The sequence below is a fragment of the Anomaloglossus baeobatrachus genome, chromosome 10 (assembly GCF_048569485.1).
Source record: "Anomaloglossus baeobatrachus isolate aAnoBae1 chromosome 10, aAnoBae1.hap1, whole genome shotgun sequence".
Taxonomy (NCBI): domain Eukaryota; kingdom Metazoa; phylum Chordata; class Amphibia; order Anura; family Aromobatidae; genus Anomaloglossus; species Anomaloglossus baeobatrachus.
The window spans coordinates 161,162,077-161,184,295 of record NC_134362.1 but is presented as its reverse complement, the minus strand read 5'-3'; the positions used below and the strand labels follow the sequence as shown (position 1 = coordinate 161,184,295).

At 44.7% G+C, this 22,219-nt stretch overlaps 1 protein-coding gene across 1 annotated transcript in view; it reads left to right on the top strand.

The window, feature by feature from the left end:
* The window catches only part of RPGRIP1L (RPGRIP1 like), a 283,031-nt gene extending 261,023 nt beyond the window's left edge, over positions 1-22,008 (top strand). The window contains exons 23-26 of the mRNA XM_075325764.1: positions 6,418-6,604; positions 9,247-9,331; positions 16,669-16,802; positions 21,401-22,008. Coding sequence (XP_075181879.1) covers positions 6,418-6,604; positions 9,247-9,331; positions 16,669-16,802; positions 21,401-21,492 — 498 coding nt within the window. The 3' untranslated portion in view covers positions 21,493-22,008. The remainder of the gene's footprint in view (positions 1-6,417; positions 6,605-9,246; positions 9,332-16,668; positions 16,803-21,400) is intronic.
* The last annotated feature ends 211 nt before the right edge of the window (positions 22,009-22,219 follow it).

The window sequence follows — 22,219 nt, the reverse complement described above, 5'->3', positions numbered from 1 at the left end:
AGTTTCACACGCACATACCTGCCGTGCGACGTCCCTCTGGCCGGCGACCCGCCTCCTTCCTTAGGGGGCGGGTCGTGCGGCGTCACAGTGACGTCACACGGCAGGCGGCCAATTGAAGCGGAGGGGCGGAGATGAGCAGGATGTAAACATCCCGCCCACCTCCTTCCTTCTCATTGCAGTCGGGCGGCAGGTAAGGTGAAGTTCCTCGCTCCTGCGGCTTCATACACAGCGATATGCGCTGCCGCAGGAGCGAGGAACAACATCGCACCTGTCGCTGCACCGGCATTATGGAAATGTCGGAGGCTGCAGCGATGATACGATAACGACGCTTTTGCGCTCGTTCATCGTATCAAAAAGGATTTGCACGTTGCGATATTGACTGCGACGCCGGATGTGCGTCACTTTCGATTTGACCCCACCGACATCGCACGTGCAATGTCGCAACGTGCAAAGCCGCCCTAAGTGATACGTTCTTGGATTCAGAATCTCATTGCCTACATCATGCTGCTCTTACATGAGGTAGCAAAAACCTGCTGACAGATTCCCTTTTAAGTAAACAGACTCAAGCCAATCATTTGTTGCCTTCCATTAATGTTTCAGGGCTCATTGCTCTGACTATAGTCTGGAACACCCCCTCCTCTGATTGGCACATCACTCTGAATGTACAATCTCTATAGAGAGTCTGGTGTGGCTGGGAGGAGCTCTCTCAGCTCTGCTACATGGCTAAATCAAAAGGTTGTGATTGTGTCAGAATGGTGGCACCCAGTAATCTAAGTTATACATCATTGGGTTCAGGATCTCTTTGCTTACATTATACTGCTCTCAAATGAGGTGCCAAAAACCTGCTGACAGATTCCCTTTAAGTGTTAATACCAAGTTTCCTACATGATCGTCCATTGAGGCAATGATGCCAAATTATTACTCAATGATTATATCATAAATTGCTCATTTGCATCTTTTATGCATACATCAAATTAGAATTTGTAACAGAGGAAGCATTTCCGACATACGATTGTTTGTATAAAACTCTAATGATAGCACCTACATGTACTGTATATATTTCAAAAGAGGATCAACATGCTATATATTGATGCTTGTCGAAGGCATTTTTTGTCTTGTGTAATAAGGACTGTAGACTACAGCAGTGTCCCATGTGTCCTGACTAATTAGGGGTCTGGATTTTCTTTAATGTGCTTTGATTGAGGAAAAATAAAAAAGGATACTCGCCTAACTCTACAGTGCCGCTTCTCAAAAGTGTGAAATTGACATGGGTGGGGGGGCATCAGTCTCCCACCACCAAATGATGATCCCAGGAGATCGGAAGTGATGAAGTGGGGCCCCATTCCTGTAGGCTAGTATTTGTCTTTATTCGTACTTTGAGCACCTAAAGAAAATGTTTAAAAGTGACAAACAACCCCTTTAAAGGGAATGCTTACTAGATTTTTGATACCTTTACTGACAGCAGCATAATGTAGGGAAAGTGACCCTGATTCCAGCGATATATTACTTCGCTTACTGGGCAATGGTTGTGCAAGAATCAGTTTTGTCTGCTGTAGGTATAGTAAAGCTCAGAAAACTAAACACCCCTGACTAGCAGTTATGTATATTAACCGAAGTTGTGCTGGAGGCGTGCTTGGCCTAGGAGGCACGAGGCAGCTAGCCCAGCAGTGATACTCTCCAGCTGATAAAACACTGTATTAAAACTACAGCACACAGCCTAACAAGAGACACATCACTGTAACCAGTATCTCAGCTCCTACATCAAGTTACCTTTAGATTACATAGCAAAAACCTGCTGACAGTTTCCCTTGAAGTTGGTAATACACATAGTCTAGATAAAAATTGGCTGAAATGACCAATTTCTATAAGAGAACCAATGTATCTCTGGTGGCAGCTTATCTCTTAGAGAACAAAGTAAATTGCCAGTCCAGAATCGGACATGCCAGATCCTTATCTTCCCCACCTGATTGCCAATCAAGGCCTCCAACATCGATGAGTTCGGCCAATGTTAATCTAAAGTGTATGGGGCCTTAAGACCCACTTTAGAAAATGAGATCCCACTGATCAACGGTTATGAATGGCCAGCTATGTTTCCCCTGGAGCCATTGAATTGTAGTAATACATGGTGGCCATGAATGTCCAACCTGGTACTTCACTGCATGGTCCATCATGAATGTCCATCCCAGTACTTCACTGCATGATCCATCATGAATGTCCATCCCGGTACTTCACTGCATGGTCCATTATGACTGTGCATCCCGGTACTTCACTGCATGGTTTATCATGAATGTCCATCCCAGTACTTCACTGCATGGTCTATCATGACTGTCCATCCTGGGACTTCACTGCATGGTTCCATTCCAGTACTTCACTGCATGGTCCATCATGAATGTCCATCCTGGGAGTTCACTGCATGGTGCATTATGACCGTGCATCCCGGTACTTCATTGCATGGTCCATCATTAATGTCCATCCTGGGACTTCACTACATGGTGCATTATGACCGTGCATCCCGGTACTTCACTGTATGGTCCATCATTAATGTCCATCCCGGTACTTCACTGCATGGTCCATCATTAATGTCCATCCCGGTACTTCAATACATGGTCTATCATGACTGTCCATCCCGGTACTTCACTACATGGTCCATCATGAATGTCCATCTCGGTACTTCACTGCATGGTCCATCATGAATGTCTATCCCGGTACTTCACTGCATGGTCCATCATGACTGTCCATCCCAGTACTTCACTGCATGGTCCATCATGAATGTCCATCCCGGTACTTCACTGCATGGTCCATCATGAATGTCCATCCCTGTACTTCACTGCATGGTCCATCATGACTGTCTATCCCGGTACTTCACTGCATGGTCCATCATGACTGTCCATCCCGGTGCTTCACTGCATGGTCCATCATGACTGTCCATCCCGGTGCTTCACTGCATGGTCCATCATGACTGTCCATCCCGGTACTTCACTGCTTGGTCCATCATGACTGTCCATCCCGGTGCTTCACTGCATGGTCCATCATGACTGTCCATCCCGGTACTTTACTGCTTGGTCCATCATGAATGTCCATCCCGGTACTTTACTGCTTGGTCCATCATGAATGTCCATCCCGGTACTTCACTGTATGGTCCATCATATTTGTTCCAGCCAATAGTGTGTCTTCTCTGTATTTTTTTTTCTGCATTTTTTTCATTCTACTTCATCTATATATTTTCCCTGTTGAAGAATTTATTTGCTCAGTCTTTTGCTCGGTGCTCAAGGTCCTTGGGTATTTACATTTTTACTGTGGATTTGTGAAAGGTACTTGGCAGCCCCTCTGATCATTACACACCAGGAAAGGCTGCTCTGTTTAAAACTATAAACCCACAAAAAAGTCTCCTTGACAGCATATCCATTTGCTCTGTAATTTTTCTAGCTTCTTGTGTAATATGATATTCTCGGCAAATAAATGATCATACGCTCAGATTCAGCCATCCCATCCCTCTACATTACCTCGGGCTCAGGACAGCGGCGAGGGAGGCGTTGCAAGTTCCATTTACATTATATGCCTGAGCTAAATATAATTCTACTGAAACATTTATGAAATTCTATATATTAGAGAGAGGAAGACCGTATCCATAAGACTCCAGATTTGCTTCCGCACTAAAAGTGACTGGCCGGTAACCAGAAGATGATTCTTGTAACAAATGTATTGGACAATCAATTAAAGCAATTTGGACTTTTAGAGGAAATCAAATGTCATCAATCATTCGCTAAGATCCTTCATACCAGATTTTATCCTCTTATCTGCAGTTTTGTGCATTTGTTTGGAAAAATCGCCATTAAAACCCTCTTCCATATGTAGCCTCACTTCTAATACTCTCACACCCCTTCAATCGATTCTAAGGTATGTTGCCCAACTAATCCACTTGTCCCCTCGCTACTCACCGGCCTCTCCTCTCTGTCAATCCCTTCACTGGCTTCCCATTGCCCTATGACTCCAGTTCAAAACCCTAACCCTGACCTACAATGTCATCCACAACCGGTCTCCTCCCTACATCTGTGACCTAGTCTCCCGATGCTTACCTGCACGTAACCTCAGATCCTCACAAGATCTCCTTCTCTACTTCCCTCTTATCTCCTCTTCCAACAAGCGCATCCAAGATTTCTCCTGTGCCTCCCCCATACTCTGGAATGCTCTGCCACAACACATCAAACTCTTGCCTACCTTGAAAAGCTTCAAAAGTATCCTGAAGACCCACCTCTTCCGCCAAGTGTGTAGAAGCGCAGTCACCTGCGCAAAACGGCAGCCGTTGTCCCTACGCTCTCCGCATCCTCCCCTTCCATACTGTTCTGTTTTTACTTTATGAATTAAAGGACTGTTTTATCGAGATACCAGGTGAGTGCCAACCTTTCTATCTGCATCTCTTACAAGTATGCCACCTCTTCCGCCAAACCTACAACTTGCAGTAACCCTCAGTTCACTTCAGTGCCGCACAACCATGTCTACCCTCACCTACTGTATCCTCACCCTTCCCTGTAGACTGTAAACCCTCACAGACAGGGTCCTCTCTCCCACTGTAGACTGTGAACCCTCGCGGACAGGGTCCTCTCTCCCCTTGTAGACTGTGAGCCCTCGCGGACAGGGTCCTCTATCCTCTTGTAGACTGTGAGCCCTCGCGGACAGGGTCCTCTATCCTCTTGTAGACTGTGAGCCCTCGCGGACAGGGTCCTCTCTCCTCCTGTACCAGTCTGTGCCTTGTATAATTTATGATTATTGTGCTTGTCCCTATTATATGTTCCCATTTTCACGTGACCTGAGTTATGTATTTTTCAGCAGATTTTCATTTTGCAGGCTCCATCTTTGTCAGTTTTTCATACACTCATCCTACCAGGTGGCGGTGGCCTTCTTTAGGGTTATTTTCCCACACCCTTGCCCACAACTCTTCCTATTTCTATTGGACCGGCTGATGATTCTGATCAGTTTTTTGGATACACTTTCCTTCATTAGCTCTATGGTTGCCTCATAATACAATCCCACTTATGAGGGTTGGCAGCCTGTCTGCAGATCTAAGACACTGGTGTAAAGTCTTAAGGTTGCCACACATCTTGGTGGTAGATTGAGCCTACATTTATTATCTTTCTGCCCTGACTCATGAATGATCTGCTTGGCTGAGTGTTCATGTGTTCTATACAGGGAGCGCAGAGTAATGGTGGGGTTAAAGTAACCATTTTTCAGCATTATAGACCGTTGATCTATAAATATTTACCCATCGGCGGTCTTTTAATAGCCTGTTTACTAAATATAAATGTGATTGTCCTGATGGAGTATCCACTCTGAAACGCGTTGAGTAAATCACTTTCCCAAAGCACAAAAGATCCTAGGTCATCCACACAGGCGGGCATTGAGGTCCTGCGCAGGCGCACTACAATACTTTGATCTGCCCAAAGTGCATCTGCGCAGGACCTTAATGCCGGCTTGTGTGCATGATGTAGGACGCGTCATGCACCCAGGCTTCAGAAGGAGGACAAAGATGGCCGAAAGAGGAGGCGCCGGTACCGGAGAATGGAGACACCCATCTGACCAGTCTGCACTGCACCGACCGTTAGGTGAGTATTATAAAGTGATTTTTACATTCTACACAGCGGCCTGGGCTCTTATATACAGCATGCTAGAATGCTGTATATAAGACCTCACTGGTGGTGGCCACAGCTTATAGACCCTAAATCTGCTGACAGGTTCCCTTTAAGTGATCTGTTTATGGCTGCCTGCATGTTGTCGGAGACTTGAACTGCCAATCAGTGACTTCCAATGGGTTTCAGGTCAAGTCTGGGTCCAGAACAGAACTTTATCATAACCCGCCAAACCCCATCTTCCACAGCTTCTCTCATCTCTAGTAGTCTGTTTACGATAATTTTTGCTTTCATGGCTGGGCTGGTGCTGTAAACTGAAGTCTCCTGCCCCTTGTCCTTATACACACCCTTCAACGGTTTCTTCCTTCTTCGGTGTTGCTCATGTCCCTCGGCATCATCTTGTGACTGTGACTTCTGACTAGCCGTAAGCACTCAGTGCAAATCTATGCGAGCCAGAACGATGCTCTCGTAGACTTGTATTGAGTTGTAAGCTCCAGAGTGCCCCAGGAAACAACGTTGAAATTTATCTAATTTGTATGGGTCCTTAAAAGGGTTTTCCACTTTAAGAAAAGTTGTCCCCAAAAGCTTCCAAGCTATGTTCACATTCAGCTGGGGTTTTTTGCTGTAAAGAAGCTACGTTTTACAGTATCACCAAAAGCTCTGAGGTTTCAAAAATCTCATGTCATACAATATATCAACATTTATTAACTTTGTATTATTGATTTACTATCACACAACTGGAATATACATAGGATATAATGTTTTTCTTTTTTTCTTCTTATTCTCTCATTAGTTTTCGGAGAGGATCCACATTGAGATCATATCCCTGAGTCTGCATGCCAAGTCAGAAGTTGCACGGAATGAATCAGTTAAAAGATTATTTGTGGAGTATAAGTTGTGCAGTCTGCCGGCTGAGGAGACCCCGGTTTCTCTTCCGAAACCCACCAGTGGGAAAAAGATCCACTACAATTACACCAGCGGTAAGTGATTCTGGGCGCGTGTGAAGCAGAGTTTTGCCCATAATGGACACTGCCATGCCATATATTCAACCATGATAACAAAGGATAACATTTAACACTAGAAGTCCCAGAGAGGGGTCATTTAACATTTCTACCTTTGGAACCCAGAGACGGGTCGAATGACCTGAAGGATTTTAGCTAACATCCTATAATCACCGTCTTTTGTTCGGTAATTAAGGCCATTACTGTCGCACCACAGGAGGTTGTTGTTTTCCTTTGAGTTTAGCCATTTAGTTTCTAGTTAGTTCTATTCAGTTTGGACTAAGGGTCATTTGACCCACTTTCGGGACTTCAGGGGGGAGCTCAAAATTTCTAGGACTTCTAGTGTTAAGGCGTGCTTTAGGAATGCTGGAGCTTTGCACATCTAGAGGATGAAACTTTTGTCCATTCTTCTTTGCCCACTAGCTCTAGCTCTGTGAGATTGGATGGAGACTTCACATCTTGCCACAGATTCTCAATATGCTTTAGGTCTGGACCGTTCACACACATGAATATGCTTTGATGTAAACCATGCATTGTAGCTCTGGCAGGATGTTTAGGGTCGTTGTTGGAAGGTGAACCTACGCCTGTCTCGAGTCTTTTGCTGCCTCTAGCAGGTTTTCCACCAGTATTGCCCTGCATTTAGCTCCATCCATCTTCTCATCAACCCTGACCAGCTTCCCTGTCCCTCACGAAGAAAGCCTCCCCAGAGCATGAAGCTGCCACCACCATGTGTGACGGTGGGGATGGTGTTTTCACTGTGATTAGTTATCTGCCACACATAGCAATTTGCATTTAACCCAAAAAGTTCTCCTTTGGTCTCATCTGACCTTCCTCCACATTCTCACTGTTTTCCCTGCATGGCTTACTGCAACATTTTATGGCTTGCTTTGGAAAATGGCTTTTTGCTACTCTTCCATAAAGGCCAGATTTGTGTAGTATATGATTAATAGTTTTTTCTGTAGACAGATTCTCCTTTTGAGCTGTGATCTCTGCAGCTCCTCCAGCGTGGGCATGGGCCTCTTGGCTGCTTCTCTAATTAGTTCTCTCCTTGCTTGGAATGTCAGTTTAGGTGGATGAACATATCTTGGTAGGTTTGTAGTTGTTCCATACTCCTTCCATTTTTGGATGATGGATTGAACAGGGCACTGTGAGATATTTAGAACTTGGGCTATTTTTGCTATAACCTAACCCTGCTTTTCTCTTCTTCACTACTTTATCCCTGACCTGTCTGGTGTGTTCCTTGGATTTCATGATGCTCTTTGATCCCTAATGTTGTCAAACAAACCTCTGAGATCTTCACAAGAACAGCTTTAGTTATATTTAGAATAGAATACACAGAGGTGGACCCAATTTACTAATTAGGTAACTTTTGGAAGCAATTGGTCACTAAGGATATTATTTAGTGGTATTAGACATACACTCTCCTTACAGAATTACACGTAAGCATTGTATACTTGTTCAGCATTTTACAAAGCATTTGCCCACTATTTTAGCGTATTGGTATATTAGCAGAGCGCATAGTGAGTTTCTTTAAAACAAAAAATGTATATATTAAGGGAAATGGCTCATGTATTTCATGTTAGCTTAATTTATTACATTAAAGGCTATCATAACATGCACCATATTTATTGTATGTATTAGATACTTTCTGCACATTGTCAGATAAAAGGGGCATGGACTTGCTAGAATGGGACTCTGTTGCCAGGTTTTTTGCTATCCAATTTGAAAGCAGCATACTGTAGGAGCAGAAACCCTGATTCCAATGATGTATCCCTTACTGGGCTGCTTGCTGCCGTTTTGATAAAATCCCTGTTTTATCTGCAGAAGATCTAGCATTTTTCTGAATGCTGAGCTCTGGATAACCCCACCAACACCAATGTTTGGCAGCTTTCTGTGACCACTGACAATCAGTGGTGGTGGCGGTGTTGGACTACTTGGCAGCAGGTTGACTAGTCCTCAAATGATAATCTGTTGATAAAACAATGATTTAACGAAAACTACAGCACGCAGCCCAGTAAGTAACACATCTCTGAAATCAGGGTCTTTACCCTACATTTACTGCTCTCAGATTAGGGAGCAAAAACCTGATCACAGATTTCCTTTAATGGGAAAGGGGCATGACATGGCTTACTTCAGTGCACTAAAAGTTGTGCCAAAACTGTGGCGCTCATTTGTGGCACAAAGTAAGACAACTCATAGGTGGTATACGTAGCTTTACGGGAGGGGGCGTACATCTGTTAATAAATTTGGTGTATTTCACTCCATTGGGACTTTTGATCAAACTGCATGAATCTAGATGATTTTTGTGCCCAGTTGACCAGAGAATTTTAGGAGAGATACATACAGAACATTATCTGTGTGTGTAGTGTTAATTACTTCCATTATTTTTTATATTAACTCACCGACTTATTAATGATATTAAGATGGCTCTGCTCATCTTGTCTAAATCTATACAGCAAAGCTGACTAGTGAGATGCAGAAACTGGAAGCACAAATGTATTGCGTCTATTCTAGTAGCCGGTGGATTTTTTTATATATATTAATGATATATTTATTTTATTGTCTGAGTTGTAAGATGTCTTGTAGAAGTCCTTAACTTGTTTTGTTTTAAATCCCTGCAGTGATTCATCTAGATAAGTCAAATAATCAATCAAATCGAGACTCCGTAAGATCTGTCCTAAAGGATCCTAACGCCAACAATGCAAGGTATCAACCTTTCTCCAGTAATACACCTCTACTGCATAGGCTGTTATAAAAAAATTGTTAAACCATTTGGCTTTTGCAGCCTCTATGGAGAAGAATGAGTTAACAGTGAATCCTTCAGTGAGCTTCTCTGACGGCAGGGTCTGTAAATTTTAAATGCTCTTCTAAACCATCTTCTAAATGGATTTGTAACCTGTTGTAATAAGTCGGTTTAGAAGAAGGTTGATAAGATGGCAGATAAGGGGTACAGACCCTGCCGTCACTTATGGATTCACTGTAACATATTCTGCAGTTTGCTATGTATAGTGATACTCAAAAGATGTAGAAATCACATGAACTGACATTTAAAGGTAATCTGTCAGCAGGTTTTTGCATGCTGCAAGGGTTAAAACATAAAATACAGGGATGCCTGTCTTATCAAGGTCCGATCTGTTGTTTATTTGCTGCATTTGTTTAAGCAGCAGGCCTAAAATGTCAAGCGCAGAACAGTCCGGAACGCCCCCTTCTCTGATTGGCATTTCACTGTTAATGTACAATGTCTATACAGAGCCTGGTGTGGGCGGGCAGCTCTGCTACATGATTAAATCTAAAATCTTGTAACTCTTGAGGCCGGTGTAAGGGCAGTGAGTGGGATTAGTGGACCCACTGGACCTCAGGGCGGACATGGGCTTACCCTTTTAGTGAGAGGGGCTTAACTAAGCAATTACTACAATGCGTATGCCTGGTACAACTCTGAGGGCAGTGACCGGGACTGTGGCAGCTGACCACCAGGACAGGTGATAGACTCAGATACAAGCGGGATGACTGAGCATGGCTGGACAGGTGGGTATGGGCAGGAATGGTGGGCATGGCAGGGACAAATAGATATGGGAAGACAGACTCCCGTACAGGTGACTGACAAAGACAAACAGGACATTGACTAACTGGGAACATTGTGCAGGAACCTCCCCTAATGAGAGGGTGCTTTAAATACACAGTGCTTCTCATCCATAGGCTGAGAGGCATTTCCAGAATATGGCATGCCAACCCTTTAAGAGGAGGGCTGGTGTGTGCGCGTGTCTTAGGTGATTTCCCGGGAACCCTGTGCGGCTTGTACAGGGCCCGGGAGGGGAGGAAGGCAGGAGAGCATGTGGAAGGCCGCATGGCAGCAAGGGAGAATCGGACCCGGCCAGGGCAGTGAGTAAGTCTGTGTCCCTGTAGGGACGCTAAGGCTGGGTTCACACATAGCGACAACGACGTTGCTGTTACGTCACCATTTTCTGTGACGCGACCTTGTATGTCGCTGTTATGATCGCTGCTTAGCTGTCAAACACAGCAGAAGCAGCAGCGATCATAACGTCGCTACATGTGCAGAGAGCAGGGAGCTGCGCACACTGCTTAGCGCTGGCTCCCTGCACTCCTAGCTACAGTACACATCGGGTTAATTACCCGATGTGTACTGCAGCTACATGTGCAGAGAGCAGGAGCCGGCAGCACAGGCAGCGTGAGAGCGGCGGAGGCTGGTAACGAAGGTAAATATCGGGTAACCACCTTGGTTACCCGATGTTTACCCTGGTTACAGCTTACCGCAGCTGCCAGATGCCGGCTCCTGCTCTCTGCTCGCTTCATTTCGTCGCTCTCTCGCTGTCACACACAGCGATGTGTGCTTCACAGCGGGAGAGCAACAATAAAAAGAACGAACCAGGGCTGTGTGTAACGAGCAACGATCTCACAGCAGGGGCCAGATCGCCGCTCAGTGTCACACACAGCGAGATCGCTAATGAGGTCACTGCTGCGTCACCAAAACCGTGACTCAGCAGCGATCTCGGCAGCGATCTCGCTATGCGTGAAGCACCCCTAATGCTACAATTCTGATCGTATTAGAACGGCTGCGGTCAGTAATCTAAGTGATACATCATTGGATTGAAGATCTCTTTACATTCATCATGCTGCTCTAAGATGAGGTTGCAAAAACCTGTTGACAGAATCCCTTTAAAAAAAAAAAGAAATAACCTTTTAAATCTGCAGTTTAGTCAGAATTACATGCATTTTCTTAAAAAAAAAATGTCCTCTCATGTTCATATCCTCTAATCTCTCACTCGTGACTTAAGAATGGAGTGGCATCATTCTACTTGATGGAGAATATAGGACAAATTGAAATCAAGGGCAAGTCATTGAAACGCTTATAAGTACCATATTTTTCAGATTATAACGCACACTTTTCCTCCCAAAAACATGGCAAGAAAATGGGAGGTGCGTGTTTATAAGCCAAATGTAGCTTACCGGTGGATGGTGGAGAGGGGTCACAGGAGGCGGAGCAATGCTGCGGGCTGTGCGCTGTTCTGTGGGTGGTGCTGATGCTGATGCGGGCTATGCTCGCTGTGGGGGGGTAAGGAAGGGAGCATCCTGAAAATGTCAGCGGTGCAGGCTTCAAATAATGGCGCTCGAAGTCTGCGCGTGTGCAGATTGAGCTCTCGGCTCAAGATCTCATCTGCGCATGCACCGCCTCTGGCCCATTGATCTCCAAGCAGCGGAGTTAACGAAAAATGCTTCCAGAAGCGGAGCGTGTACAGATGAGATCTTGGCTTCTCAATGAGCCGATAGATCAATCTGCACACACGCCAACTCCGGGTGCCATTTCTTTGAAGCCTGCACTGCCAACAGTTTCTGGATTCTCCTGCCTCATAGTGCCCGCAGCGAGCATCCGGGACACCCGCCGCACCGCCTGCAGCACCGCCCCTGCTTTCTGTGACCTCGCTCCACCACCACTGCCACCCAAAAGTTAAGACATCACTGGATTATAAGACGGACCCCCCCCCTTTTTTTTTTTTACCTTTTTTTTTTTCTCAAAATTGGGGGTGTGTCTTGTAAAAGGAAAAATACGGCAATTGATAATGAGTAAAGAAGAAGAAAGGCCTGTTTTTTCCCAAGAAATAGCGCCACCCTTGTCTATAGGTTGTGTCTGGTACTACAGCTAATTCCAAGGGATGCGATACTAGACATTAACCACTTTTTCCTCGATCCTCAGACTACTTTAATCTTCTCCTCCATCCAGTTTCTTGGCCGGCCGTCTTCTTGGCCACGGACCTGGGTAATGTTTCTTACGCGCCCGCAACTAATGCCACTACTAATTACATCTGATTCACGGTGATAATATTGTTTGTTAGCCCCGTAAGAGAAGAAAAGCGCATTAAGATCTCTCCAAATGTGACAGAAATTAGAAGGTTTTTTTTAGAAGTAGTTTTTTTTCTTTCTTACTTTGCTCCGATGAAGCCAAGATCCACTTTTAATATAATCAAATGAGGTTTACTCCGAACCTTAAACGAGTTATCTTTACAAGCAGATCATAGCTTGATCCGTGCTGCCAAGAAACATCAAAATCCGCCATGTCTTGCATTCTGGTCCCGGAGCCAGCCCAAAATGGAGTTTGACTGTTACACAAACCACAAATTCAAAGCATCTTGCGCATTGCCCTGCAATTAAGCATCTTAGAAGGAGGACGAAAGCTCGGCCACGAAGTCTGGATGTCGAAATACAGCTTAAAGAACACATACATCTTTCTCGGTCTTAAAAGCCCGTCTTAAATTTCATAAGCTACCAAGGGTGTGTGTTTTCCACATTTTACAGAGGAAGCAGCGTTTTACTGTGGTTAGTTTTGATCCAGAGTCAGGTCACCGAAGGGTTTGTGGGACAGATTCCCTATTAATCACTTTGTCAAAAAAATAAATAAATAACACTTTCTTTAAGGAGAAAAAAAAATGTCAGGACTGTAATAAACCCTTCATGTAGAAAAACTGGGTCCTGGAGAATGTTTTAGAACAAAATGTGTTTGTTTCTTCACATTGGTACTATGTATGTATGCATTTATAGGATTTGCCTATAAGTGTACTACGGTCATTGTTTCAACCAATTTCTTGGTAAAAAGAATGAAAGAACTCATCCAATTGCCGTGCTCATGTCCGATTTTTATTCCCCTTGCACTCCAAGGAAAAAAAATGTTGCCTGTCACGCTAGGTACAGGGAAGTACCACGTGAACGGCAAATGGGAAACCCTGTCCCTAAAGAAAAGAGAGATAGTGACCCCTGACCAAGCCTACCACTGGGCCCTGGTTTCCCTCACCACCGTAGATAGGTTCCCCACCTATTCGCCAAGCAGGATAGCTGACCCTGGCTGACCCTGAAGTAGGCCCTAGTTAGGGAGCGGATGGGATGAGCCCTTAGGGTCCCGTTACACGTAGCGACGTTCCAGCGATCCCGACAACGATACAACCTCTTCAGGTTCGCTGGTACGTCGCTACATGGTCGCTAGTGAGCTGGAAAACAGGCAGATGTAATTAACGATGCAGCAATGATACGGCGATCCGTATAACGACCTCGGCGGTCGTTGGGACCCTGTCACACAGCAGCTATTCTGACAACTCAGACCTCGATAGAGGCGTAGTGTTTCCACCCAGGCGTGCCAATGAGGTCGCTCGTCGTTGTTATGGCGTCAAACACAGCAATGCATGCTGCCCAGCGGGGCACCAATGATCAAAAAATTAACCAGGACGTTCAGGTACGATTGGCGATATCGCAGCGGGGGGCAGTCGCTGCTATGTGTCACACGTAGCGAGGTCGCTGTTACGTCACAAAACCCTATGACGTTTCACCGATCTCGCTAACGACATTGCTATGTGAACAGTGTCTTTAGTCAACCCCACTAAGCTCTAAAGAAGACACAGGGATAACAAACAGGGGGAAAGTGAACAACTTATCTCCAGATGACTCAGTTTCTCCACACTTATACAAGCCACGTGCTTGCACTGAAGACTTATTAAGGATATTAGAACTATTACCAGCACAAAGTAAAGGGAAATGAGGATATATAAATACATAAAGGGAAGTGTTGATGAAACCCAGCTGAAAGGGTGAGGAACTCCACAGGGTCCTAAAGGGAAAGGGATGCAAACCAAGCAGAGGAGATACATATGATACCCAATACACCAAGCAGGAATAATAGAAGGTCAGGGAGCAGTTGTGCAGCCAAACGCTGTGACCTTCTATAGCCTGACACCACAATACTGTCTGTCACACGTTTTACACCTGTGACACTGCCGGCACGAGTTGCCTCCATAAATCAGATGGCAGTCGACATTCAAGTCAATGGGTCCTATGATGTCAGATTAGATATAAATAATTTTTTTTTATTCTATCCTCTCTACAAACGAGAAAATTGGTTTAGCATAATTGTTCCAATCTTCTCAGATGGGAAAATTAACGGTCGTCTTAACTTAGCCTAAAGCTGTATAATCAAATCTCCAAGAACACAAAGAAGCTAAAGTTGTGGGATTATAGAAACCACAGCATGAATAGACACATTACTGATATGCAAATGATGAAGAAATGGAACTAAATTGTAAAAATATCTTTAATAAATGAATTATGGAGTATGAATGTCATATGGAGAATCCCCCACACTTACAACCTTGGCTGCTCTCAGTCAGGTTATTAATGGTTGTCTGAGGAATGTTCTGCCTTTCAATAACATAAATCATCAAAATCCACTGCTGGCAGCTCCTTTGACATCTCAGATATGGGACACACGTCATGGTTGCAGGCCTTGGTAGCGCTGTTAGGCCATGCAGGCTGCTCACAGTAGCACAATACACCTGCATCCTAGTGTCGTCGTGTTGAAAAAAAGATCCTGGGATAATTCAAAATACTTTCGTGGAGACCTGCCCATTTGATCTCTAGATTAGTCTCCACCATTCATTGTGTTCAAGACAAAAGTGTGACTCAACGCTGAAGATGATAGTCCTCCATTCCAGTTTACGTTATAGTCTCAGCGTGGTAGCCTTTGACACTGTTGGCATGAGGTCAATTAAAGCACTTGCAGCTGGACGTTTGGCTAGTAGCCCAATGTCATGCACATGCCTCCTGATGGTTTGAGTAGACAATGTTTGATGCCTTAGGTGGGCTTTTCACACTACGACATCGCAGGTGCGATGTCGGTGGGGTCAAATTGAAAATGACGTACTTCCGGCATCGCATGCGACATCGTAGTGTGTAAAGGTTCGATGATACGATTAACGAGCGCAAAAGCGTCATAATCGTATCATCGGTGCAGCGTCGGCGTAATCCATAATTACGCTGACTCGACGGTCCGATGTTGTTCCTCGCTACTGCGGCAGCACACATCGCTGACTCCTACCGGCGTCACCGCGGCTTCCGTAGGATATGCGGAAGGAAGGAGGTGGGCGGGATGTTTACATCCCGCTCATCTCCGCCCCTCCGCTCCTATTGGCCGCCTGCCGTGTGACGTCGCTGTGACGCCACACGACCCGCCCCCTTAATAAGGAGGCGGGTCGCCGGCCAGAGCGACGTCGCAGGACAGGTGAGTCCATGTGAAGCTGCCGTAGCGATAATGTTCTCTACGGCAGCTATCACAAGGATATCGCAGCTGCGACGGGTGCGGGGACTATCGCGCTCGGCATCGCAGCATCGTCCTGCGATGTCGCAGCGTGCAAAGTACCCCTTATGGCTTGCTTCGTGGCGTCTAATCTCACTTGCGGTACAGAATGGATCACTACTTGCCGTTTTTCAAATCTGAACAGATCACATGGGCAGCGCTAAGAAGAGGCCTTCATGAGGAACAGCACACCAGTCCTACGTCCGGGATTATAGTGTGATGTGGCACAATGTACAGTAGCCAAACCATTCTATTCTTCAGTCCAGGTATAGGAACAGCTTGGCATTACATTGATTTGTTTGTGGAATCAGTGGTGCCTTCATTAGTCCAGAGTGCCGCAAGACCCATTTTTCAACACAACAATGACAGTTTTTATGTTGGATGTGCTACCATGGCCTGCAGTGGCCGGAGGAATATGTCTCCTATTGAGCACCACTACATTGTCATTGCTTGGCAATTGCTGAGGAGCTGCCAGCAGCGGATCTTGATGATTTCTGGCCCAAGTGCCTTCAGCGTGGCAAAATAATAACCTTATTAATAGCAGCCAAGGTTCTAAATGTATACAAGAAACAAAAGAAGTCAGTCTGGTGGAGTGCTAATAAGGAAATGAGGCCAAAGGATTTTTAAGAAAATTATAATAAGGAAAAGGGACCAAAGGATTTTTTAACATTGCGCTCCCTTTTTGTTGTTTCCTTTTCATGTAAGGTTCTAAGTGTGGCACTCATGCTTGAACCTGAATAAATCGAGATGTTTCGAAAATGTTTGCATTTTCTCATTATTCGTGTATCATTAACGTATCTCTTGTGGACTCATGGTGAACATTTTTCAGTACATGGACCATTTCTTGATCGATGGGACTGTATCCTATCCTAAGCTTGTCTATTGCTTACGATTGTTGTTTTCTATTCGACAGCATTAAATTTACGGTGGTCAGTGACCCTCCCGATGATGAGCAGGACCTGGAGTGTGACGACATAGGCTTCAGTAATGTCAGCCTGAGAGATATATTGCATACTGGCCAAGACATCATCAATAGAGACCTGGAGAGTAAGTATCTTCTTCATGTTTTTACGTTAACACCCCGGGTATAAATCATGATAATGTAGAAAAGTCATCAAATTTTAATACCGGCAACATCAAACTGCAGCTAACTAGCTGGGACGCAATAGTAACCAGAGCCCACGACATGTGGAAGTAATTTGCTTTCTACTTGGAGATAAAAATGCTTTAATGTTTTCTTAAGCTTCTCTTCCCAACTTTCTCGTCAGTTTAAGTCTAATCTTCGGCTGGCTTCTGAAATTGAGTTTGACAACCTATGTGCTCACTTTCAGGATATTTCTTTCCCAACTGATTATGGAGCTGTATAGCAGCACTGTAGTTCAGCAGGTTAAACAGAGTTAACAAGAAAAATGCCTATTTCTGTTGTTTTAAGCCTTGCCTCCCCGAGCTGCCTCACATGGGGGATTCACCAAAATCACCGGTACACCTTTACTTCAAAAATTGGATGAGATATTAGTTGTCCTTAAAGGGAATCTGTCACCAGATTTGTGCAACCTAATCTGAGAACAGCAAAACAGAGACCCTGTTTACTGTGATGTGTCACTTACTGGGCTGCTGGCTGTAGTTTTGAAAAAAAAAAAACGCCAGTTTACCAACAGGAGATTATCACAGGTAAACCTACTGCCAGGTAGTCCTCCACATTCATGAGCTGTGTTCAGTGGCGTTGCAAGAATTCAATGGGCTCAGTGCAAAATTTGGACTTGGGGGCCCCACTTCCTTATGTTGGTTGTATGTATGTATATGTATGTATACATTTAGCATTCTAAATCCTATAAAGACTTACAAATTGCCCCCCACCCATTATGTAATAATGTCCCCCACCCTATTCTAATGTCCCCCATCCTGGGCTCCTTCCTATTTAAATATGTCCCCATCCTGGTAAATATGCCCCCCATCCTGGTGTGTCCCCCATCCTGGCATATATATCCCCCATCCTAGTATATATGTTCCCCATTCTAGCCCACATCCTGATGTATATATAACCTCATCCTGGTAAAAAATGTCCTTATCCTGGGCCCCTCCTGGTACATACTGCTCCCCTCCTGGTATCTATTGTCCCCTTCCTGGGGCTCCTTTAGTATATACTGTCCCCCCTCCTGGGGCCCTCCTGGTGTATACTGTACTGTCCCCCTTCTGGGCCCATCCTAGTATATACTGTCCCCTTCTTGGTATATTCTGTCCCCCTCCTGGTATATACTGTCCCTTCCCAGTATATACTGTCCCCCTCCTGGTATATATGACCCCATTCTAGTAAATATGTCTCTGTTCTGTTTAATGCAAAAAACAACAATAATGTAATCACTGTCCCTGGCTCCCACGCCGCGCACCATCCTCCTGTGTAGCCAGCACACAGTCTCCGACAGCTTTCATTTGTGTTGATGCTATTGCAATGCATTAAGTCATTTTCATGTGCTGCCCTCAGTCATTGGGACACAGATGAAAGCTGCCGTCTTCTGTTTGGCCGGTAGCGTGTATCGCAGTACGGGGACCCGTTGGGTCTCTGCACCGCAATGCATTTCAGCTGGATGTGCAGCCTTGGATGTACATCCAGCTGAAACAGGGGCTTGCGCTGGCGGGTCCCCTGCATCCCCAGGCCCGGTCGCGGTTGTGATTCTGGCGACCTTAATCGTTCCACCCCCTGGCTATTTTTAACCCCACCCCCAATACTCATTGGCAGCTTTCTATGTACTTTGTGCATAGGCTGAAAGCTGCCAGTGTTGTCCGCGGGGTAAATGACACAACACTGAAATCATGGACTCTGTCCCTATGTCATGCTCTTCTCAGATGAGGTAGCAAAAAATTGGTGACAGATTCTCTTTAAAGGACCAGCTTTGTTCTGAGTCTTACTAACAATGCTCCATAGAAGAAAAGTAGACAAAATAACTCTCATTTCAATTACTAAGCCAACCTCTGTCTCAGCTAAATCATAGATTGATAAGGGGGCTGACTTTGATATTGAAATGAGCCAGTCAGCCCCCTTCACACATCATTAGTCTTGTGTTGATAGTCTGCCTAATGCACAAGTGGAGCAGACCGAAATTAATGAATGGTTGGAGAATGGATTCAATACTTTAAAGGGACTTGGTCAACAGGTTTTATTTGGAGGACAGCAGGTTACTAGTCCTCTATTCATAATTTCCTGCTGGTAAAAGTTATTTTATCAAAACTACACTGAGCAGCCCAGTAAGTGACACATTGCAGGAATCTGGGTCTCTACCCTATATCATGCTGCTCTCAGATTACTTACAGGTTCCCTTTAAAGGGAATAAAAAAATATACATCGACACTAATTCCTGCAGCTCTGTCCCCGCCAGTCATGAGTTCATGAGTGGGCATTTCCTGCCATTGTCATTGTAGCAAGATGAGTGCAGGCAAGTGTAATGCTGGGTTCACACATAGCGACGCAGCAGCGATCACGACGGGCGACCTGACCTTATCAGGATCGCTGCTGCGTCGTTGCATTGTCGCTGGTGAGCTGTCAAACAGGCAGATCTCACCAGTGACCAGCCAACAGCGACGCGTGGAAACGGTGCTTCGCTTGGTAACTAAGGTAAATATTGGGTAACCAAGGGCTTGGTTACCCGATATTTACATTGGTTACCAGCGCACACCGCTTAGCGCTGGCTCCCTGAACGCCAGAGTACACATCGGGTTAATAAGCAAACCTTTGCTTATTTCCCGATGTGTACTCTGGCGTGCAGGGAGCAGGAGCCGGCAGCACAGGCAGCGTGAGAGCGGCGGATGCTGGTAACGAAGGTAAATATCGGGTAACCAGGGAAAGGTCTTCCCTTGGTTACCCAATGTTTACAGTGGTTACAGCTTTCCGCAGCTGCCAGATGCCGGCTCCTGCTCCCTGCTCGCTTCAGTTCGTTACTCTCTCACTGTCACACACAGCGATGTGTGCTTCCCAGCGGGAGAGCAACAAGCAAAAAATGAAGCAGGACATTCAGCAACGAGCAGCAACCTCACAGCAGGGGCAAGCTCGTTGCTGGATGTCACACACAGCGACAGCAACGGGACGTCGCTGCTACGTCACAGAAAATGGTGACATAGCAGCGACGTCGTTGTCTCCGTCGCTGTGTGTGACACCACCTTAAGAATCTGGTGGGGAGGGGGAAGTGAGTTGAGATGTCCCTCATCTTGCCTTTATTTGAGGAGTTCTATAATTTCAGAAAGACCCAATCTCCAGGTGCAATTTGTTTTAAACAAAAAAAAACCTCCCTGGTTTGGCGCTGATTATCTGCTGCAGCTCCCAGTGTTTGACTTCAGCGATGAAGTCACATGTCATTTGTGTGCCATCTGTTTTTTCTGGACTGTTTGATAGGAGAAGCGTAATTAACCTCATTTTTATCAATCCAAGACAATCTAACCAAATTTAGATAGTAAAAATTGACACTGACACCCTGATCAAGAGAATTGATGAAACACAAACCATTTTTTGCATACAAGAAAAATTATTAATGTGTGAAGGAACCCTAACCTGTATTTTATCCTGACTCTTTCTAAGCGTCAAGACAGCAGGTAGGAAAAGTTGACTGAAGTTGCTGTACATGAGCCCTGCCAGTCCATTCTGGCACTAAAGATATTAAGATAGCTTTGGGCAGCTGTGCCATGTAGACTTTGGAGCAGCAGAGCAGCTGCGCACCAGCTTATTTATTCAACTCATCTTGATTGTGGTTTTGCAGGCTCTGGATATATAGTGGCGAATGGGGGTACAAGTCTACCCCATGGTGGTACCCACAACAATTTAATGAAAATAAGGGGTACAAATCTACACCATGGTGGTATCCACAACAATTTAATGAGATTGAGGGATACAAGTGTACCCCATGGCAGTACCCACAACAATTTAACGAAAATAAGGGGTACAAATCTACCGCATGGTGGTACCCACAACAATTTAATGAGACTGGGGGGTACAAGTCTACCCCATGGCGGTACCCACAACAATTTAATGAGGATGGGGGGTACAAGTCTACCCCATGGCAGTACCCACAACAAATGAACAATTCTCACCTATCCAGTGGATCAGTGATCATTTCTGTAGCCCAGCATACCCTTTAAAGCAAAAGTAATTATTAATTGCTGTTCTGTCATTCATTAACTTGTATTTTTGCTGCTTCAGGAAAAGGATATATTGCCTAGGGTTTTAATTGGTGGCCAGTATCAGAAATGACATAGCGAGCAACCACAATGGAATCTTTTTTTTTTTTTATTTTTATTGCCTGTCTTTTGCCAAAGGCAAGAAGCCCCTTTTCATGCTCTCCCAAGCCATCTGTCTTTTATATCTTCACAATAAACAGGGGAACGTTACATGGCTTATTCTGAAAGTGTTCCATGATGGAATCCTAAGCAGCCAGTACAGAAAGCCTTGCCAAGCTATGGGGGTTGCCTTATAATAAGCTGCTTTTATTATTATTATTGATAATTGGCGTAATCATTGATAATGCATGTTTGGATGACACAGTGGTTTAGCATGATGGTCCATTATAGATAACTGGTCTCATGTGCCTTCTAGACGAAAAATCCCCCAGTGAGATTGTGGTTTTGTTAACTATATATTTTTTTTCTTTTTCCTGATCCAGTTTATGATTCAGTGTCTGGAGAGAGTATAATTGGTAAGATGACCGTGACAGTGGAAGCTGCAGAGGCGCTTCGCTCATTGATGCTGGATTAAAAAGAAAAAAATTAGATGGGGTCTTTGTATGGGAACGGGATTGCAGGACTTTGTTGCTTCCTCCAGATTTGTTCCAGTTTTGATCCTAAAAAAAAAATCAGCTTTTTATTATGTCAATAATAATATGAATTTAATGGAGAAATCCAGGCCACATATCGTTTACCCGAACCCACGTTTTTGACTTTAATAATCGCATTCTTGTTGTTTTCAATCAAGCGCAAAAAGCCACATAAATATTTAACAGTTTCTAAAAGAGGTTCTCTGCCGGAAAATCTTGGCAAAGGTTTATATAGCAAGAATGTGTGCTAAAATGCTAACATTTGGTGTTACGTACAAAATTATACATTGACATAAAATGTTTTATTCTAGTTTGCCTGGCAGAACTATATACGTTTGCATAAAAAAAAATCATGGGATTTCTTTGACTATTTGCATCGGTTTATGGTGCCTTATTGATATGACTGTATAGATGCTTTTATATATTTATGATGATTAAAATATGTACATTTTTTATTTGCTATGTGTCAAAGTGTTCTTTTTTTATGTAGTATGATACTATCATACTAGGTATGGAGAAGTACCACGCGTGCGGTGACAGGGAAGGAAAGGGAAATCCTATGTCTAGGGAAGGGTCAGATGGTGGCCCATGCCAAGCTAGATAGGTTTTGCACATATGCGCCGAGCAGAATACCTGTCCCTGGCTGACCCTGATCTGGGCCCTATGTAA